This window comes from Pollachius pollachius (assembly GCF_949987615.1).
Source record: "Pollachius pollachius genome assembly, chromosome: 13".
Classification (NCBI taxonomy): Eukaryota; Metazoa; Chordata; class Actinopteri; order Gadiformes; family Gadidae; genus Pollachius; species Pollachius pollachius.
In genome coordinates, this window is record NC_136946.1 from 12,415,489 (window position 1) to 12,436,904 (window position 21,416).

A 21,416-nucleotide genomic window follows, 5' to 3' on the forward strand; every position below is an offset into this window, starting at 1 on the left:
AAACGTTTTTATGGGGGTGCTTAGAGATTATGCAGATTTCCTGTGGCCCAGAACAAAAACATGCACTGTACAATAATGGCAGAATAAGTTCCTCAACAATACGTCTTCAATCTTTGAAGCATATTGTTATATTCTGTTTTTAGCCATAGCAAATGTGTTAGAAGGTTGATTCTAAAAGGTAACATTAAAAAAGTACTAGTGAAAGTATAGTATGCAATTATAAAATTGTAACCGGGCAAAAAACCCCACAAATTCTTCAGCTACAAATACAAATAACAGGAGTTGGTTAGCATCAAAACCATACAACTAATTCATTTTATACATTTATTTAATTGACCGTCTTAAAAAAACACTTATCACCGTAATTAGCCAGTAAAGTCATCCATATATGTTGTAAATCGTAATGGCACAAAGGTAGGTATATAACATTGGAAGACATCTAAGATAGATGATATACTAATGGTCCCGCAGAAACAATATTGGCAAAATAAGCGTCTTTTGTATGCACATGTATCTTCAATCAGGAAGAAAATGCTCTTTAGCAGCAAGATGGAGTGACCGCCACATTTACATAGGCTCACAAAGTGAATCACACACCTCCTAGAAGTATAATCAAGGTAGTATGGAAACCTCACAGATATGTTACAGAAGGAGACGACTGTTGGGTCTTATTGCGGTCATCCCTGGTGTACCAAAAGTGTCAATGTTGTTCTGTTGAAGGATTGGGATCAGTATAGTATAAAAAAAATCATCTGATATGGTACATTTTCAGATGTGTAAAAAGAAAATGGCACTATAATCAATCATATACGGTGAATCTTTTTCGCCGTGTTCATATTCTACTTTCATACTATTGAAAAAGGTCAAGTCAAAAATATACTTTGTTTTAGCTCGAGCTAATATTCTGTTTGAACTGGCAAAAATCCCCCATCACAAATACACTCCATTTCATGATGTTTATCACTGCAAGGTCTATCCGAGAATATATATATATATATATAATATTCTTCATTCAAGTCCTCCCTTCTTGGATGAGTCAAGCTATATTGCACTGCTTGAGCCCTGAAGGAAATGTGAATAATTCAGATCTATAGATCAATTTATAGTAATAGCTTTAACATCTAACGCCTTATCATCAGCAACATCAGAGGTGCTCTTGGTTATAAGATGTGCCCTTCAGAAGTGCTCTCAGTCATTAATAATCAAACTAAATAAGGGAATTAATAAGAAGGAAAGTTCTAACGCAGTTTCATCAATAACTAAAGGCCCTCTTCCTCAACAATTGTGAAACCTGAGCAATTGTTTCTTTAAAATATGAGCTTGCACACACTTACACAAAGTGAAACTCTGATCCAGCCAGCCATTTTCATTTAGATAAAAAACTGCAATCTCTTTCCATAGTTTTCATAAAGTCACTTTGCGTAATGAAAACGTATGCTGAAAGGGCTTTGGTCTTCTCAAATGTGTAATCAATCAATATTCACTTCAAGTCCACTTTACCCTGGCAACACCACCGTGGTAATGTGGACCGGCATAGAGGCAACACTACAGCAAAAGGTAACCGAGGGGGGGTTTTCACATGAGCCTTTGGACGGTCCCGGAGAGGAAGTCCTCGTAGCTGAGGCGGACATTGCCGGTCATTGCCTGGTCCCTCTCCCTGAAGGCCTGGGTCATGCTCTGCAGCTGTGTGCACACCTGGATGAAGCGGTCCAGCTGGATGCCCGGCCGGCCGCCCCTGACGGCGTAGCGACCTACCAGGGTCTCCGTGAACTGGGGACTCAGGTTGTAGCCCATCTGGCCGAGGGCTGGGGGGGTGACGCCGTGAAGACAGACGGAGAGGGGAAAGGGAGGGAGGGACAGATAGGAAAAAAAGAGAGTGAAAGAGAGAGAGCGACACAGACAGACAGAAAGACATATACAGATGAGGAAAGAAATAGAGGCGGATATTATAGTAACCTGGGCGGTGGTTGCCCACCTTTATGGCCTTGACCCCATTTCTAGCTCTGTTTTGGACCCCAATTAACCTTTTGTGCATCTGCTTCAAAATAAATGTTTTTGACCCAATCAACACCTGCCCGTCATATCAGTGTCCAGGCAGATTATACGTAAAAAAAGTAAGATGATGATGAAAATGTATAGAGGAACATTAAAACACACACCTTGGTGCAGTTCGGTGCCACTGATTGTCCCAGAGCGGTCTCGGTCGTACTGCTGGAAGAGAGCCCTCCACTGCTGCATGAAGCCCCACAGCGAAGAGAAGCCAAACACGTCAATGCGCCCCGTCCGTGTCCTGTCAAACATGTCTGAGGACAAAACACACACACACACACAAGCACACACACACACACACACACACACACACACACACACACACACACACACACACACACACACACACACACACACACACACACACACACACACACACACACACACACACACACACGCAGTGAGTCAAGTCACACACTTCTCATTGCGGTAATGGATTGCAGTAACTGAATAGCCTCCTTCACTGGTTATCAGAGTGAAACGCAGGGATTGTGGCATTGGGTTCAGCGCCTGACTGGCTCCATAGACACCCTGGTGTTTCAAAACTTTATTGTCCTTCAACAACTTTGACAGGAAATTTAGCTCTGATGTGGCCTCCCATATACAATTATAATCACAATTCAGAACCAGTTGGGGGCCAAAACGGCTCCTCTCTTCAGGTAATTGGGGGGAGGTTTACGGTTAGCAACACTCTCTCGTATCCCTCATCCATCTACTCTGTTTCGTTCTCTGCCCTCCTACCCAGTCCCTAAGGCTGTGAGAGTTGACCACATGGAAAATAGCAGAATGCCTTTATTGCATTCATCATTCATAGTCCTTGCATCGCCCCTGCCTTTGTTCTCCTCAACTTTCATCACGGTTGTCCTTGAGGGGGAACTCTTCTTTGAGCTTGCTTAGATAAACAAGCAGAATTTATCATTCTGCCTGGGAAAGAAATACATTTAAAATGCGGGAGGGAAGAAAAAGCAGCCGACGCCACCCCTTCAGTACGAAGGGGGCTGAGCGGCCGACTCTCATCGTCAACATCCCCGTTCTCAATAGTGATGACACGATTAGGCAATGAATATTTAGCTTGCTTTAGTCATTAGGCAAGAAGAAACTAATTGATCCTTATTTCAATGACCGAGTCATTTGCCAAGTACAGAAATACCAAGGCCCTACTAATGGTGTTCAGAAACATACGTGAGGTTGCTTTAATCTTTAACCAGACAATGTAAATGCAGAACTTGTTTTGGCCCTAGTTAACTTTTGATGTGCCTTTACCATTATGTGTTACCTCTTTATTAGACTAGGTAATTGACCGCTAAGCTTAATGTTAACAATGGGGTTAAGTGGCAGCCCCACTCAGGGCCGTAGCACCAAATTCTGGGCCCTGAATAGACGAGGTACTGATGGCCCCCCCCCCCCCCCCCGAATTCCCCCTACCAGCCCCCTGCGCAGAAGAACAATTGTTGATGGGGGGGTGGGGGGTGAGCGCAGTGTGCGTCTCCTACCACTTGGGGATGGTAGAAAATTCTAAAGACATAATTTTTTTTTTTTTTTTTTTCATGGGCCCCCCTCTGCCTTGGGCCCCCCCCAACAGCTCTGTACCTTATACCCGCAGTCCGATGGCCCTGGCCCCACTTATAAAACAGTCCTTGACTTACTGATCATCATCAGGCAGGTCTCGTCACTGAAGGCAGACCAGTTGGAGTTGACCAGCGCCTGTTTCAGCTCCTTCAGAGTGATGGAGCCGCTGTGGTCCGTGTCCACAGTCTGAAACCACTGGAAGGCCTCGGGACTCACCCCAGGTGGGACGTTGCCTGGGCAGGAGAAAAGGAGAGGGATGAGGATGACGTACTGGGGTATGACGGTGGTTCAGTGTTGGGTCTTGGGACGGATTTCTTCAGACTTTAGGTTTGAGACTTTAGGCTTTATGGCCAGTCTAGGAATTGAAAATCCAGACCTTGAGTCAAAATATTTCAGAGCACACTTTTAATTTCCTAATCTGTTTCTCTCCTGGGAACCTCAGGTTTAAACTATACCTTTAGCTTTTAGTTGTAACCGGGGGTGAATCAAAATTTATTTCAATAGCCAAACACATACTGACTTTACCCTATACCCTAAAGGATTAAAAAGTAGGCAAAACAAGAAGAGCAAACTTTCACGGCAAATAAGTTAAACTGACTGATGAGAAAATAGTTATTTCTTAGGGGATAAGACCCAACAAACCCATGCAAGCACGAACTGTCTGAAGCTTTCTGCCGGTTTATACCCTAAAGCTGATCACATGAAATAATACATCTATTGTTGCCTAAAAAAGAAATAAGAAAAGCATGAGCTTTGGTTGAAAGAGGTTGCTTTCTTTATTTGGGGAATAGAAGTGTTGCCATTTGTGTTTTCAGAAAGTATTCAAAATAACTCATGTTCTTTAGTTGTGCAACACTCTCAATGTTTAACAATGTGTTTAAAACTAGACATTTCTTGTGAACAAAGTATGGTTATAGATGTGGGAAACAGTGGTTTAGTGTCCCATATTCTCACAAACGCATATCACTAGAGTGGAAAATCAAACGTAATGCCACGAGCCATGACATCCAACAAAAACTCTCAGTCGCATAAATCTTGTTTCTATATGGCAGAGGGCCTCGTCTCTTGGAAAAAAACAAACTGCTGACAAGTATAAGCTGTGATTTCTGTAATCTGACACTTACCAGTGAAATGGTGCTTCATTGTTGTCCAAAAATCACAATTAACTTCAAATCACAAGGATAAAATGCATGCACAAACCCCTGTGCATGTGGATACCCTTTCCTTAAGATCAAATCTGTCTTGTCCACCGCTTTCCTACTGCAGACACTATAGGAGTGACAACGCAGAGGATTGATTCAGCCCAGCTACAGGATGCCTTGTGACTTGTTTTAATGTATTTTAAAGCAACAATAGACGTCTATGTCACTGAGCTCGGGTTAATTTGGAGGTTGTAGGACAAATAAAGGATTGGCATGAAACTTTACAGCGATCTCAAGCTTGATTTTATACATCTTGCTGGTGGAGTGTGTGAAACTATTAATATTGCATCATATGGATATTGTAGGTTATGATTAAGGCTTAGTCAAGCATATGGTAGCTCAACTATTGCCAAGGAGATTTGAGGGAGATTGAATGTTTAATTACAGCACCATCTTGTGGCTAAAATACGCAATAATTTGTTTAACAATGAATCTAAATAACTGGATCAAGCTTGGCACAAATCCGATAGCCAAATTAATTAATTAGTATTTATGTTTGACTATTTCTCAATTTATTCAAAAAAGTGTTTCCGTAAGGGATCCAGTGAATTCAGATAAAGCGAACATAAGACCAGATGAGGTAAGACAGCTTGCTCAAGGATGCCGGCAGGTAGCTGCTGACCTTGGGGATGGAAGACGGCTGCTTTCAGCTGGGAGTCGGACATCGTAGCTCCTACATTATCCCGGTAATAACTTAAAACAACATAAACAGAAGATGAAAATTTGTATACAACTGTGGCACTGGGCCTATTCATCTACGGCTGTTTCAGGGGAATACTCTTAACAAATGTGTTTTGAATTGGACGAAAGAGCTGGCAGTTCATCCTTTAAAAAAGGATGAAAACAGCACTTAGTGTCCTTATGTGACCATTTGAAACCACATTTCACATCATGTTGTCCTTAATAAATAATTCATAAATAATACACAGCGGATGGGTGTGCAAACGTTCTAGTCTCTTTGACGCCAAATTTTACTGGAAATGAAGAAAAAAATGAAAACAACTAATAAATAAACCCTAAAGCCTTTGGCTAAGATATGGGCTGCTGTCGTACACATTTAAGTTAGAGGCTAAATCAAGGCAATCCAATTTAACTCTATTCAAACTACTCTCCTGAACCCTTCCAAGTGCACAATCCTTTTACAGATTGGCCAATTAACATTTTTAAGATGTCCGAGGTCACATTTCTAAACCTCACACTTCCTCTACTTTGATACATCATTCGGTCAAACATGAAGTTTGCTCTGCCGGAAGGAAGGAGACTTAGGTTGTCAAGATGGGCAGGAGAATATGTGAAATAATAAATTGAATATAAGATGAAAGAAAGAAAGAAAGAACGAAAGAACGAGAGAGAGAGAGAGACAGGGAGACAGAGACACAAAGGGATCAGTTACGGCCAGAGACCTGATGGATTCCGTCCCTGTGGGGACTAATAGCAACATGGACTATCAGGCTGTGACTCAGCCTTAGCAGGTGGAGAACGACCCATCGCGCGCGCGCGCATGCACACACAACAGTCATCACTCTGGACGTGTCGGCTGGAGGAGGAGGAGATGCGCGCAGCACAGACTGAGCCCTGTCTTCCGGACACGACTCACTGTATGTGTGCCATGGTGGATCAGAGGTGAGTCACTCTCCATCCATCATCCTCCCTCTTGACACACACAGACAGAGACAGAGATCCCGATCTGCAGTCCCTTCATGTAAAGACCGATTGAACAGAGTTTATTCCATCTCACGTCGTTCTGTCTGTCCGTCCTACAGTCTGCTTGTTAAACCCCTCTAATTAAAAGTGGGAGCACAGCGTACCTGCGGGTCCCTGGTGGCCGTAGGATCCTCCTTGGGGCTGAGCACCGTAGCCTCCGTATGGCCCACCCTGGGGGTGCCCAGCATGGGGGTGCCCAGCCTGGGGGTGTCCTCCTTGGGGGTGCCCTCCCTGCGGGTGTCCTGCCTGGGGGTGCCCTCCTGCGTACGGTCCACTGGGACCGCGCGGCCCCTGCCCATAAGGGACCCCCTGGGCGGGGGCTCCATATCCGGCGTACGGCGCCCCTCCTGCTCCTCCATAAGGAGAGGCTGCGGGACCTGCGGTTCCAGCTCCGTAGTGTGAACCGTGTGACCCTGGAGGGGGGTGAGTCCCTCCTGGATAGCCCTAAAAGTGTGATCAAAGTTAGATTGTAACAGGTATGCATAATGAGCACATGACCTCACATGATGAACAACTATGTATTGCGTTAGTGTGTCAATGGACTTGGTGTTTTATAAACTATTCGAGGAACCCAGAAGCTCGTACGTCGGTGGGCGTGGCCGAGTGCGTCAGTCTTAACTCAACCAGTCTAAACAAACCGAGTCAGAAACTCGGATTTTGGACCGAAGTTGCCGCGACAATACTTAAATTGTAAAGAAAATAACGTTATAAGCCCAACTACTATGGAGATGAACGTATATACGTATATACGTTAGCGCCTACTAAAACATGTTTATTCAACTTTTCGTGGCTTCAATTATATGGGTTTTGTAGCGGCTCAACATTTGGCCGGTTGATTCAACTATTGACGTTTAAAGTATTATCTTTTTGCAGTTCCCATACCAGTTACAAATATGAAATAATCTTTACCTGGCCGTAATGGAAACTCATGTTGAACAGACTTTACTTGGTCCAGTACCGCATCTGCACTGGCGGTCAAAGCAAAAGCAACATCAGAGGTTTATTTCCCTATGTGTCACAGCCGCACCCACATGCGCGGCTGCTGATTGGACGGCTGAGTGTAAAAAACCATGACGACGGAACCAATGACTCATCGTCAACGGCAGAAGGCGAACTCAACCTCAAAGTCCGCATTCTTTCGTCTTTCTGCATCTTTCTGCTCTTGCGTTCAAAGACGGAATAGTTTATCATTCTTATGTAACATTTCCATATCAATCTTTCTGACGGTGTAATGAGGTAGTACCTATAGTAGTGCCGAGTAGGATATATAGGCCTATGGTGAGACATAGTTCATTGTTTTTTTCAGAAATTACGTCGCATTCTCATAGTTCAACACTTGAATTAATTGTGAGAATAGTTTTTTAAATAAAAAAAACACTTTGCTGATTCATTTTACACAGTCGAAGGAAAAGGAAAAGTAACAAGACTTTTTCAGACTGAAAGCACTTATACTTTCCACTTGAGGCCAACAATATGATTTGATTATAAGACGAAGCTGAGCTTCATCCTTTAGGCTACTGATTTTATTTGAGTAAATATAAATATATACATTTTTTTTTAACATACAGTCAAATATAAAATGTAACAATTATTATTGTGCTGTATCTTATTTCTTCGTTAGGGGGCAGTGTGTATCTTTTAAGAAAATATTCAATTGGATATACTAGTTACATAACCTTGGTATACACATAGAAACGAAATATAAAATTATATATACAAGAATAGTAATTTTCAAACAGGCAATATTTTGTTTGCAGATAACCACCAAACCTTTCCAACAATGAATGATGGGGTTAAAACATTTTTTTCCTGTTTCATTCCCTTTTATTATCCCCTTCATTTCTTTGAGTGCAGTGTTTAATTTTTCATGTATTCTATATCATTTAGCATGACATTAATGGACAAAGTTTGGGCGGAAGATCTTAAGAGTTTTCTGAGTTTGTTTTGAAATCTTCTCCACAGAGTCTGCTCAAAGTTAACCTCATGGCTGCACATCAGCTCCCTGACTCATTCGCTCTTTTTCACGGCCTCTCCCTCTCTTCCTTGTCCTCCTCTCCACTTTTTCTTAGGGGGCGCTCCTCCCGTTTTGTGTTGTTCAGGTTCTGTATGGACGCTGTGTTTGTGGGGTCCACCCGGATGGACATCTTCGACCTGAAGTCTGACCGCGGCGGGGCCAGCGGCTTCATCTCGTGGCGTTCAGCGAACATCCTACTATCCGCCTCCCTCTTTTTAACCAGTTGCTTTTGGAAGCGCTTGAAGACGAGGTACACCATCTCACAGATACACATGAGCACGCACAAGCTGGATGAGATCACCATGAACAGGGTGAAGATCTTCTTCTCGGTGGGCCGGGAGATGTAGCAGTCGACCACGTTGGGGCAGGGCGCCAGGCTGCACTTCGAGAGGCGGGGCATGTCGTAGCCCTCGTAGATGTAGTAGAGGATGTAGAGGAAGGCGGAGTCGAATCCTGCCTTGAAGATCAGACTGAGCTGCAAAGGCATGAAGGAGATGGTTAACTGATATACATACAAGCACCCACACAACGCCCGCTACTCGCAGGCATCAGACACAGTAGTTAAAACGTCCAAAGAGATACGAGCATGACCGCTTAACAATAACTAATTACTAAATTTAGCAGATGTCATTTAGCAGATGCTTTTAGCCAAAGGGACTTATGATGGAGCAGGTCATCTCAGATCCAGCAGTCCTTCTAGGTTATGAGATCACTACTTTAGGGCGATGGCATAGAGCCTGGGCCAGTAGACAAAAAGTGAACCGGTCGGAGCTACGCCTTGTTCCCTGCTTTGTTAAGGAGTATTCTATCAAACATAATCTCCCTCGCGCAATTGGATGAAGCTTTCTGATTGGGAAGTGCATTTCTAGAGTGGGCAGTCTTCAATGTGTTGTTTTGAAACACTTACAAACACTCTTTCTAAAAATGTGAGTGTCCTGACCGGAGGTTTTAGCTCGTCTTCCCACTGGGAAAAGTTTACTAGTGCTGACCGAGCTTGTGTTCGCTGTCAGCCAATTAAAGTGTACAGATCCCCTCCTTCTGCAATATGCTTGGTTGAAACCAACACAAAGCAAAAGAAAGCGAAACACCCTGGATTTCAGCTTGTCTGCTGATTTGTGAGTCGAAAGAGCAGGGGATACAGGTAATGCATCTTGCTCAAGAAGCCTACAGGCGGACATCAGGAACCTAATCTAGCCCATTCGTCTGGGAGTCCACCAGCCGACCCTCCCGTACGAGAACACTCTCCTGCTCCAGACGTATCATACAGATCAGAGCTCTTTCGGACCCTACAGAGGCGCCGTACTACCCAAGACAAGTCATCACACTCACCAGATACGTCCACCAAAGCCCCCCCCGCTTCTTCCCCGGGTGGGCGTAGAGGTGAGCGCCCTCGTGCGTGGTGGTGTACTGCAGGTCTTTCTTCTTGCGGTACTCCACGTGGCCCACCACCATCAGCGACGGGCAGGTGACGAAGATGAGCTGCATGGCCCACAGGCGGATGTGGGAGATGGGGAAGATGCTGTCGTAGCACACGTTGCTGCAGCCCGGCTGGGCGGTGTTGCACACAAAGTCCTTGCTCTCGTCGCCCCACACGCGCTGCGCGGCCACCACAAACACCATCACGCGGAAGATGAAGACCATGGAGAGCCAGATGCGGCCGAAGGCCGTGGAGTACCTGTTGACCCCGCTAAGGATCCCCTCGAAGGAGGACCAGTTCATGGCTGCTGTGGCCGACGCCGACGCGCCGCTGACGTGGGTTGAAGAAGGGCAGGGGGCAGTGGTGAAAACCCAGGAGGAACCTCAGAAGATCCTGACCAATCAGGAGGCGAGGATATGGGGGATGTGTGAATAATCGTTTCCCTATGGATGGAAATATGAAAGAATAAGATACATGATATGACGTTGCATTATATGACACATGATCTGGTATGACGATGGTGTGGGGGAGGGGGCGGGGGAGAGAGAGAGGCAGTGCCACCAGGGAGATCTGAAGAGAGAGAGCCAGATGTTGTGTAATGGTATGACCTGACAGGACATGATATAGACTCTTGAGAGTTTCTGTTTCAGTTCAAGTCAACTGTATGACTTTGTATTGCCAGGCACCATGAAGCAGATATAATTAATTGCCCTTTTCAGTCCTACCCTGCAAGATTTCCTGTATCGTGTCATGTGTGAACTTGAGGAATCAATATTCTGGGAAATCTGCAACAGAAATTTGCCTGCTCAAGACCCATCAACATTTGAGGATCACTGCCGGTACGCTGTGTTGTGGAAGATAGCAGTCAAATTGCAGGGAGTGCCACATAAAGGGTCACATCCACGACGTAAAATTCTTTCAGGACGTATTTGAAGCCGACTGTTTATCCTGACGCACCAATGGTTTTTGGGTGATCCGATAACAATATCAACACAGCTTCTTTTGTTGGCAAACAAGTTCCCTTTTTCACAAACTTCTGGAAAGCTCGAAATAAGGAAGATCCTCTCAATACGCAGGTTTTATGGCGACTGGCATCCATAAGTATTGCATTACAGCCATTTGCTGGATTGTCCTAGCTTCTATTCCGGCATTGCTATGCCATGTGTGGAAGGGCGGAAGACGGATATCTTCCAGAACGTAGCTGCATGTGTGAAAGGAGAAAATCACAAGCAGTGCCTAAAAGTTGAACACAGTAATTTAATGGGACCTATGTTTGAAAGGGGCTTAACTGATGTGCATGTATGCTCTACATATGCATGTGTTTGTCTGTGATTCTGCACAGCGTCCTGAATAGCTGTGTATCCCTCTTTCCATGTTTTTAATAAGAAATTGATCTCATCTCTAATGAAAGCTTCTCTGAGCCTGCCACTGGGACAGCCTCGGTACAGCCTGAGCTCATCTAGGCTGATCCTGAGATGTATTACAGTCATTGCTAATGCTAATGCTAATCCATTATATTTCCATGCAGAGATACGCAGCATTGTACACATTGTAACATTTCGCCTCTTCTTGTTTTTTTTCTCCCCTCCCACCCTAGAGCAAAATGCCATTAAAATAAATAGTGTAGAAAGTGCTCAGCTAAGCTGAATGCAGCCAGAAACACAATTTAAAGGAAGAAAAAAATAATCTCATTCTTATGCTGGTTTGCACTAGGCTCACCTTTAATGTCACCGAGTTCCCAAAGGGGGTTATGTATTTCTGAAACCTTAAAAAAGTAATTGAAGATGAAACAACCAACCGTATTCTTTTTTAAATGTTTGAGGAACTCACGCATTGGAATGTATAATTTATTTTTTTGTTATTTAGATATTCTGTACATTTTGACTGTTCCCCAGACACCAGGCAGTGTGGTATGTCAGTCTCTACGCATGGTATGTCTTTGTGTGTCTCTCTGTCTTTATGATTACCATTATCCGCATTATCCTCATGATCCCTAACAATAACTTTGTAAACTGTTGTATTGCTTTCTTAAGCTAAAGTTAATCTTGTGCCTTCTCTCTTTATTTTCACATTGTTTGCCACTGGAAAAACCCCTGTTTTACCATTACACTTGTGTACTCAACAAGGTGTAAAGACCTTGTTCCACCGGTTGGATTGGATACACATACCTAATGGCCATACAAAAGACTGCCGCTGCTGTTGTTATGACTCAACTTTACCGCTCACTCAGGGGTGCTCGAATGTTAAATGTCAGTTTCTGTACGTCAAGCTTTTTTCCCGTGCTCACACGGGAGAAAAGTTCATATTCAGACTTAAATACATTTAAGCCCAATATATTTCCAAACATATCACATCAATATGGCTGTGGGTTTGCATTGGTACTTTTTCAGCAGATATAATGTTCGATATTTACCTTAAATGGCTTTTAAAAATAAATCCATCCAAATTACAGAATGGGCCCCCCACTGGAAAATATCCATTATCAACTAATTTGTACAATCACCATAAGCACTTAAGGAGTTCATTATATTAAACTCTTGAGTGCCCTAATCTATGTGCACCACCTCTGTATTCCCTGTACAGCCAGTAATGTTAATAATTTAATTAAAAAAAAACAATCCTCATTAATACAGAATATAAAGAAACATGTGGTGACTTACCTCAGAGAAGCTGAGGGAGAGAAGGTCATAGAATCATTCGGGAGATATGGTCCTGGGACGGCAAACTTGACTATGTTCTACTGCGGATGTGAGGTTTGGACATACCAAGCCTGCCTCAGGAATTAAGGGCAGGGTTGGCTTATTAGCTTGTTACTTAGTAACCGTCGCTTCTTATTCAGCTTGTGGGGATGTAGGTTTCTCTTTTGGTGGCACACACACAAACATACACACACAAACACACACACACACACACACACACACACACACACACACACACACACACACACACATACACATTTTTATGCACACACAAACAAACACACACACACACACACACACAGACACACACACAGAGGAGTCAAAACCAAGACTCGTTTTGCAGCCGTGGCACATGAACGGCCTTGGGCAGCAAGCCAGACAGAGAAAGAGACAGACGGACCGACTGACAGAGGAAAAGGTAGACACACAGGGCAGAAGGATGGAATCAAGTGTCACAATGGCTGGCATCCAGTGTGTGTGTTTGGAGAGCTTCTCTCGCGTGTACATTTGCCAAGTGGTTATCCTCTCAGGGCAGTGCCAGTTGCTCCGCCTCACCCACGCCTAGTGGGTTACCAATCAGGACACACCGGTACGACGAGCAGAGGATTCACTGCGGCGTGGGCCGTCTCCTGTCCCGAACAAAGGCAGCATACTTATTGAAAGGGGATCTGTGTTCACCATTCATCCCCTGAGACTTCCTGGGATAAAAAGACATATCAATAACGCAGAGAGAATGACGTGCATGCATAGTGGTGACGATCTGGAGAAAAACTTTTTGGATGTCTTTTAGTCAAATTAAGAGTGGGGACAGTTATCCACTTGCTTACACAGTAGGGTGTCTCTCGGGTGAGGCGGCCATCTTAGGGTGTATTTACACACACACGCAAACACACACACACACACACACACACACACACACACACACACACACACACACACACACACACACACACACATTCATGTATGTAAGCACAAACACACACACCCGCTAAATACACATTATATTCAAAGGGAGAAATGTGAAAGAAGCAAACAAAGTGGAGACAGAAGTTTGTCACGGTTAGCTTGTGTGTATATATACTTTGGTAAGCATGTGGCGCAGCATAGTATTTGTTTGTGTGTTTCTTCGGTATCCCGAAGGAAAATACTAGAGAGAGAGAGAGAGAGAGAGAGAGGGGGGGGGGGGGGGGGGGGGGGGGGGGGAAGGGGGAGAGAGAGAGGCAGTACCACAAGGGAGATCTGAAGAGAGAGAGAGAGAGAGAGAGAGGCAGTACCACCAGGGAGATCTGAAGAGAGAGAGAGAGAGAGAGAGAGAGAGAGGCAGTACCACCAGGGAGATCTGAAGAGAGAGAGCCAGAGATGTAGACTGGAATGACCTGACTAACTTAAACCGACTTACTTAAATCACTTATGATAGGATATATGATGGCCAACTCCTATTTCAATAATGGCATGCAATAGGTACAGGTATGAGGGAAAAAAAACAAATCAATCTGACAATAATAATACTTAAAGGAAATCCAATTACATTCACATGACCAGCCTTGGCATAATGCCAATAATAATGCAATGTTACTGTTCGCTTTGTGATTCTCATAAACATGGAAAGCAATGGACCGTCTAGCACAACCACTGCCTCATGAAGAAAACACGACCAGAATCATTTCTTAATCTTTGTTTCTGTTTTGCTTTGTTGTACTTAGTCACCTTGTTTGAACCGGGCATGGCACTGCATGAGCTTGTCCGCGTTTACAAACCCTTTGACATCCACAAAGGGGCACAGATAGTGTTATCATCATCATACATATGATAACCCCCCCCCCCCCCACGGCAAGAAGAAGCAGCACCTCTGCATCAGCCATGTTGGATAATAACAACACGGAGAATCCGGAATGAGTAACTACCGACTGCAGTTTTTCATGCGATGCGTTTTGTGTCCGGTCTCCTCTGTTTCGGGTTCGGACACTTGACCCTCGCCTCTTCATGGCAACTATGTCGGAGGCTTAATCGTCCCTGGAAGGAGGGAGCCCATTTCTGTGCCCCTCAATGTTTCTTCCCTTGGATTTGTTTTCTTTCAAGTTTCCGCTTTAAGTCCTGTAAAGGGCTCGGGGGTTACAGTGAGTCGCATAATGCAGAGCCTTGTAAAGATCTTTGAGATTGTAGCCGCGATTCAAAGTGCCCAAAATATAAATTGAGTCGACTTTGCATCACGCCATGCTGACCTCGTTTCGATGAGTCAAGGCCATGACTTCACACCAATTCACCTTGTTTACACTATTTTTCTTTTTCATGGGGGTCTTCGGGCGGAGGGGGGGGGGAACACGTTACACGAGTGGCTTGCTACAGATAAACACTAGCAGCAGTGGCGGCGGACCCCTACACCCGGTGTCTCCCCCCAGGGCCCAGACGGCGTGTTCTCAGCGTGTTCCGTAGCTTCTGCTGTGATGGGCGCAGGCTCCCTGCTCTGTAATGACCATGGGGGGGTTAACGTGGGAGATCACAGCCGGATCGGAGCCAGATCACAGCGAGAGCAGGAGAAGTAAACAACAAGTATGTCAACCCCCCCCCCCCGATTCTGAGGGCAACGGAGATGCTATCGGCTCCTGTCGAGCTGTGGGCCGCAAATAAATGAAGCCTGTTTAACGATCCCACCCACCCACGTCATGTGATATCAAGTAGCCTTTTATGTTCACATGTTGTTGTTTTCTTTCCCTTCCCCTACCATGTTAAGCAGGGTCTTCAAGCCCTTACCCAGCTGGTAGCACTTCCCACCGACCCCCGCATACTGCACCCCTCCCCCTCCCCCCAAGTCCTCTCGATGCTATAGGTCATCCCAATTAGCACGTATCTTTACACGTTAGCACATACAGTCCCCGTTTCTTCATGGGTGGGCGATGACCTCGCCAACTCCTGTCATGGATGGACGTGTTCTTTCTCAGTCTTTTCTTAGCTTCTGATGTGCTGCTGGTATCGACAGAGCCAGAAGTCATTTAATATCAACAGAAAGTACCAGATGATTGATAAGAAGTGAGTAAGTGGGCCTGTGAGCTCCATATCCCACTATAGTCAAAATGAAAAAACTGTCTTAGTTATTATCTGCAAAATGGTGTCAATAGAATGATCAATAGGATGATCTATTTCTCTATCTATCTATCTCTATACCTTTCTCTCTGTGTGTGTGTGTGTGTGTGTGTGTGGGTGTGTGTGTGTGTGTGTGTGTGTGTGTGAATCTCTGTGTGCATGGGCATGCACTTGTGTGTGCGTGTGTGTGTTTGTGGGTGTGTGTCTGGGTCTGTGTGTTTGTTTGTGGCTCTGTGTGTGGGTATTTGTGTGTGTGTCTGTGTCTGTGTGTTTGTCTATGTGTGTGTGTGTCCTGGTTTTTGTGTGTGTGTGTGTGTGTGTGTGTGTGTGTGTGTGTCTGGATCCCTGTGTGTGTTTGTGTGTGTGTGTGTGTGTGTCCGAGTGTGTGTGTTTGGGTCTGTTTGTGTGTGTGTGTCTGTGTGGGTGTGTGTATTGGTTTGCGCCGCTGCTTATTGGCCCAGCTCTAGCCTAGTGAGATAATGAAGATCAACGAGGGGGAAGATGGAGCCAGGCTAAGGTCCAGGTACTGTCTCCAATGTTTCAGTCCAGAACTCTATCGATCCCCAGCCCTCAGCCCTCCCTCCCAGCGTCTGATAGAGGGGACTTTTTTGTACCCGCACAAGGGCACGCTCACTTGCACTCTCCCCTTATCTCACCTCTCACACGCACTCACACACGCAGGGGCATATATTTGCACACACACACACGCACAACCACACACAAACACACACGAAAACACACAAATGAATATACACTCACAAACACACACACACATACACACACACACAAAGACACTCACACCTAAACACACACAGCACACAGTGCACACACACGGACACACACACACACACACACACACACACACACACACATACACACACACACCGATAAACACAGAGAGATCAGAGTGAAGGCAAGCAAATAGCTTTATATTGTAGGGCTTTGTAACAAATGTTGGTTTATTTTAATGTTTTGCTACAGCTTTGTGTGAATCTCGCATTACACTGGCATTTTCTTTATCTTTATACGTTGCGTTTCTCTGGAAAAATGTGAACTAATTGATACTGTGGTGGATTGATCTTTTCAGACAGGGTGCAGCACTGGGACTTAAAAGGGTTGTCGAGCCCATGCTACCAGGCCTGGCGATTTGCAAAGTGAGTGTGGCATGTTGCAAATGGCTAATGTGGCCCCCATTTAATTTCCACCATTTCTTCCTTCTTTTTTTGGGGGAGAGGTCAAAGAAACTTGGGAAAAGTGCTTTGGGGCGAGAGGTTAAAAGAGAGTCTGAGATTGAGGTGTGTGCATAACATTGCATCAAACGAAGCGAGTATACTTTGTATGACAATGCTTCTCGAGGGTAAAATAGTGGAGAATAGTGGAGAATATTGGAAAATACGACCACATCCTCCCCAACCACCATTAAGTCCATCTCAATATGTAAGAAGAAGGTACTTTTTACTTCCAGGCCTTTCTCAAAGCCATGGGTCTTAACAAAAAGCAGTTCAGGAGGGATTATATAAGTGCGACTTCTCAGACAAATAGGTATTTATAGTGTTTGAAGCAATTAAAGAGCCTGCAGTCCAGCCAAACTTGCTAGACACTGAGTCACTGGTGTAATTTAATCTAAAGAGAAGAAGAAGAAGCTGTTGAGGCTAATAGAAAGATAGAGGGTTGGGCTTGACTTGGGCCAGCTTCCATGTCTCCCTCCGATGGTAGCAGTAAGGACATGCACAACTCCAAGAGGTTTTCCCGAGCCAACTGGCATTGCCTGAACAAGACGTTGCGTCAACAATCAGCCTGACTGCGTGGCTGGTACTATGTGAGGCCCCCCAGCTGTGTTGTTACGGAAACAATCTATTGGATTGATGGGATTAATTAGCATGGCTGTGGGTAAACATAGTGTCCATCTCTCTATTTGGTTGTGTGTGTTTATGTGTTTGTGTGTGTGTGTTTTTGAGTGTGTGTGTGTGTGTGTGTGTGTGTGTGTGTGTGTGTGTGTGTGTGTGTGTGCGTGTGTGTGTGTGTGTATGTGTCGTGTCAGTGTCAGTGTATTGGCGTGTGTGTTTGTGTGTATGCACACTGTGAATAAAATATGAAAAGAAATATGCTCTGAATTATTATTTTTTTTTTTAAATAGTCAATGGCTTAAACAAAGGGAAACAGCTAATACAGAGAAGGGAAAACGAACAGAAGGAAATACACATGTGGACACACATGTTTGACACAGGTCAAAACAATCAACGATAACGAGGATGTGCAGAGACCAACGGTTCACACTGTGACACATGGATGGATGGATGGATGGATGGATTAGTGGATGATGAGCTGATGATTTGATTGATTAACTGGTGGATTGACAGAAAACATTACACCTGTCAGATATGGAGAAATCCCATTGTGTGATTAGTGATTCGGCATGGCTCTCTGACACAGTCAACACCTCATGCTGTCCTGCTGCTGAGAGGCCATGCATCAAATCCATACTCAACATGGGAAAACATTACTATGATCAAAGCTTCTAGACAGCATAGAACACAAATCAAGAAAGATCACAAGTCACAGCTTTGTCCCTGTGGTGTGAGTTTGCTGACTGGCATGCAGAGGGTGCACATGCATACACAAAAAAGAACACATGCATGCATACGCAGCGGCACACATGTGCTGCAGATATGCAGCACATTTTTACTGTGTTCGGTACACAGCTTCTATGCATGAATTCTTACAGTACAACATGCTCTGTTCTCTCATACAACGTCTGCCTGTTCTTATATTCACCTTTTAGTACGACAGTGAGGAATACACACTGTACACTGTACTTATTTGTAATGCAGCAGTGTCACAGCATATTGAATCAGGTTTCTCTCTCCTGAGACACACGCTGTAGAGCATGGTTGCATATAGCACACGCACATCCACGCATGCACACACACACACAAACACAGGCACACACACACAAGCACATGCACACACACACACACACACACACACACACACACTGACACACAAACACACACACGCACGCACACACGCGCATGCAGGCACACACATAAAACACATGTGCTCTGGCTGGCCAGTCACCCATGGTGTCGTACAGTGATGGTGGTCACCGATGCAATGTTTTTATGCATTTCTATGTTGGTCCGAGACCTCACTCTAAATAAGGGTGACAGTGGCGAAGGGTTGGGTAACCTTGTGCTTTATTGTCCGGCTGCCGGAAAAATGGGTATTATTCCCAGCCCGAGATGAGATAAGACTCTTTCAGCACCAGCGGCCCTCACTCTGCCTCTGATCCTCACGGCTGGGGGCTCATTGCAGTGGAGAGGACTCACATTCCCTCACTCTTTCTTGTATGGATTTTTATTCCATTTCGCTCTATGCCTCCCTTCCCTCCCTCCACCTCCCTCACCCTCTCTCTCTCTCTCTCGCAGTGTTGCTCTCACTCGCTCCAGCTCGCTCTCTCTCCCTCCTGCCGCCTCTCCTCGCCTTCTTCATCCCGTTGCTCCCATGTTGCTTTGTCTTATCAATATTCTTTCGTCCCCCGCCGTCTTTGCTGTCAGGAATCCTGATTCGGATTTCTTGCCCTTTCTTGATACCATGGCAAGCGTTTTCCAACCCTCTCCCTTTCTGTTCGCCCTCTTTCTGTTTCCTGTGTGCTGTGTTCTGAGTATCAACAGTTCTCCTTGGAATAATTATAATCTTGTCATCTTTGACATGCAAAATAAAAGAGAGACATAAATATTCACAGGAAGACGGAAGGCTGTCTCACTCTCAAGGGTGTTGGAATAGTCCCAGACGAAAGGTTCTTGGTTTGAATCCCAATGTCAGTATTCTACGAGTAGTCATCCCTGAGCAAGCTGTCCTAACACCAAGCTGCTCCTTAATGGCGTGTTTCTCAAATGCACAGACTGATTGAAAACTAGGGAATGTAAATGTAAATACTTAGAATTTGTTTAGAACTTACCAACTAGAAATGAGTAAAAAACAGTTGCTCTCATGGACCTTCCTACAATGCCATTAGTTCATGTTGCATTAACTTCAACGCATTCAGAATCCTCATCCTCTATCGTCTCTTCTCTTCCTCTGCTTCTCTCTTTAGTACAGGTGGCTATAAAGCACATCGGACCAACCTACCTACGCCATCTTCCTCCATCCTCCCCCTCTGTCTCACCTGGTCCCCCCCTGGCTCCTTCCCCGTCCCCCCCTGTCCCCCTGGCCCCCTCGCCTCTCCCCAGGGGTCAACCCCCTGTCCCTATAAATCGCTGTGGCTGAATAAATATGAGCATAGCTGTTAGCCAGCACTGACACTTTACCTCCAAGTGCCCCCTGCAGTGCAGGCGGTGTGTCGCTCATAAATCGTCCTGGGATGGAGGGCCTAGGGAGAGGGTGGTGGGGGGTGGGGGGGGGGTGGGGGGGATGGTGGGCCTAGGCAGGGGCTGGTGAGGGGGTGGTGGTGGTGTTGGTGGTGCCGGGATGGTGGTGGTTTTGGCGGTTACTTTTGTGGCACAATGTTTCTTTGTTGACTTGATTACACCTGCACATGCCTACGATCACGCAGACTCTGACGTACGCTGGAAGCTGACACACAGGCGTGACATAAGACACGCCACACAAATCAACCAACCTCAGTCAGGGGTGGACAACGCAGGCACATACACTTTTCATCACTTGGAGATCTTCAGGCAACGTGATTGGATGAGCTGTTCTCGGGACTATATATTCAACACACATGCATCATTAGTTTTGAGTCAGCGGTGTTCATGTTATGGCCGGGCTCCTTACTCAACCCTATAACACTTTAAGGTTAAAACAAGGGGCTTTCTAGGCAGATTTCAACCTGTTTGTTAAATTCAAAGAACAGCAACGAATAGATGAAATGAAGTGGTGTTGTTGCATCCTCCCGCTTCAAACACAAGCAAGCACACCTATTTTCATGGATGGAAGGTCTTTCTAACGAGTTTAGGCAGATCTAAACAGCCTCCACCAAGTGAGTGACCAAAACAACACTTTCCCACACTACGACTAACAATCAAAAATAAAATATATAATAGTAGTCATTAATCACCATTGTGAAAAGTAAAACTGGGAAATGACTCTCCAAAAATTCATAAGTTACACACACTCACCTGCCTGTTTAGGCCCACTTAATTCAAAATAATTGCAATAATAGCTTTTTTTGCTGATCACTCAAAAGTGGTCAGCATTTCTCCTTGTATGTAACATGTAATTTTTTTCATATGAGACAAAACCAATACACATCCCTTAACAGATTCTGTAGCTGAGAGGTTGTTGAACACACGCATACACACTTTAAGAGGAGACGGTGTGTTCTCTTGCTAACAACAAATGCTAAAAGGTTCTTGTTGTTCCTGCTGTCTTGAAGATAGTTCTTTCTCTTTGCTTGGTGAAGTTGGGTCACTGAGCTTGAAAAGAAAGTACGCTTGAACTGCCTCAATACTAACCCTAACGAAAGAAAAGCATAAATGCGACAGCCCATTCCATCTCGGAAGGTGAATGATCTTTGTTAGTACGATGGAGCTGCAATTAGGACGTTATGAAACGAGCAGAGGTATGACAGTTAAACTGAACAACATTCTTCAGATGACATTCTCAGGTCTTGGGAGATGTTGTTCTTTCGCATTTATCTGCAGAACCCTTTTTTTAATTTGTCAAGGAAGCATGCC

General features: G+C 44.9%; 2 protein-coding genes across 2 annotated transcripts; both read right to left on the reverse strand.

The window, feature by feature from the left end:
- Nucleotides 1-99: 99 nt before the first annotated feature.
- pef1 (penta-EF-hand domain containing 1) lies at nt 100-7,558 on the reverse strand. The gene is made up of 5 exons (XM_079749433.1): nt 7,434-7,558; nt 6,629-6,968; nt 3,696-3,851; nt 2,160-2,303; nt 100-1,805 (listed from the first exon to the last, which is right to left on the reverse strand). The coding sequence occupies exons 1-5, from the start codon at nt 7,452-7,454 to the stop codon at nt 1,576-1,578; spliced, it is 891 nt and encodes a 296-aa protein (XP_079605559.1). The 5' UTR covers nt 7,455-7,558; the 3' UTR covers nt 100-1,575.
- A 451-nt stretch (nt 7,559-8,009) lies between these two features.
- gjb9b (gap junction protein beta 9b) lies at nt 8,010-12,745 on the reverse strand. The gene is made up of 3 exons (XM_079749190.1): nt 12,616-12,745; nt 9,868-10,398; nt 8,010-9,013 (listed from the first exon to the last, which is right to left on the reverse strand). The coding sequence occupies exons 2-3, from the start codon at nt 10,255-10,257 to the stop codon at nt 8,546-8,548; spliced, it is 858 nt and encodes a 285-aa protein (XP_079605316.1). The 5' UTR covers nt 10,258-10,398; nt 12,616-12,745; the 3' UTR covers nt 8,010-8,545.
- Nucleotides 12,746-21,416: the final 8,671 nt, after the last annotated feature.

What these genes read in the sequence shown, in the direction of transcription:
- pef1 (XM_079749433.1), bottom strand. Translation starts at nt 7,454, where the DNA reads ATGAGTTTCCATTACGGCCAG. An exon ending in TGAGTTTCCATTACGGCCAG is followed by an intron (nt 6,969 to 7,433) that starts GTAAAGATTATT and finishes TCACACTTTTAG; the next exon opens with GGCTATCCAGGAGGGACTCA. An exon ending in TGGCACCGAACTGCACCAAG is followed by an intron (nt 1,806 to 2,159) that starts GTGTGTGTTTTA and finishes TCACCCCCCCAG; the next exon opens with CCCTCGGCCAGATGGGCTAC.
- gjb9b (XM_079749190.1), bottom strand. Translation starts at nt 10,257, where the DNA reads ATGAACTGGTCCTCCTTCGAGGGGATCCTTAGCGGGGTCAACAGGTAC. An exon ending in GGCTTTGGTGGACGTATCTG is followed by an intron (nt 9,014 to 9,867) that starts GTGAGTGTGATG and finishes ATGCCTTTGCAG; the next exon opens with CTCAGTCTGATCTTCAAGGC.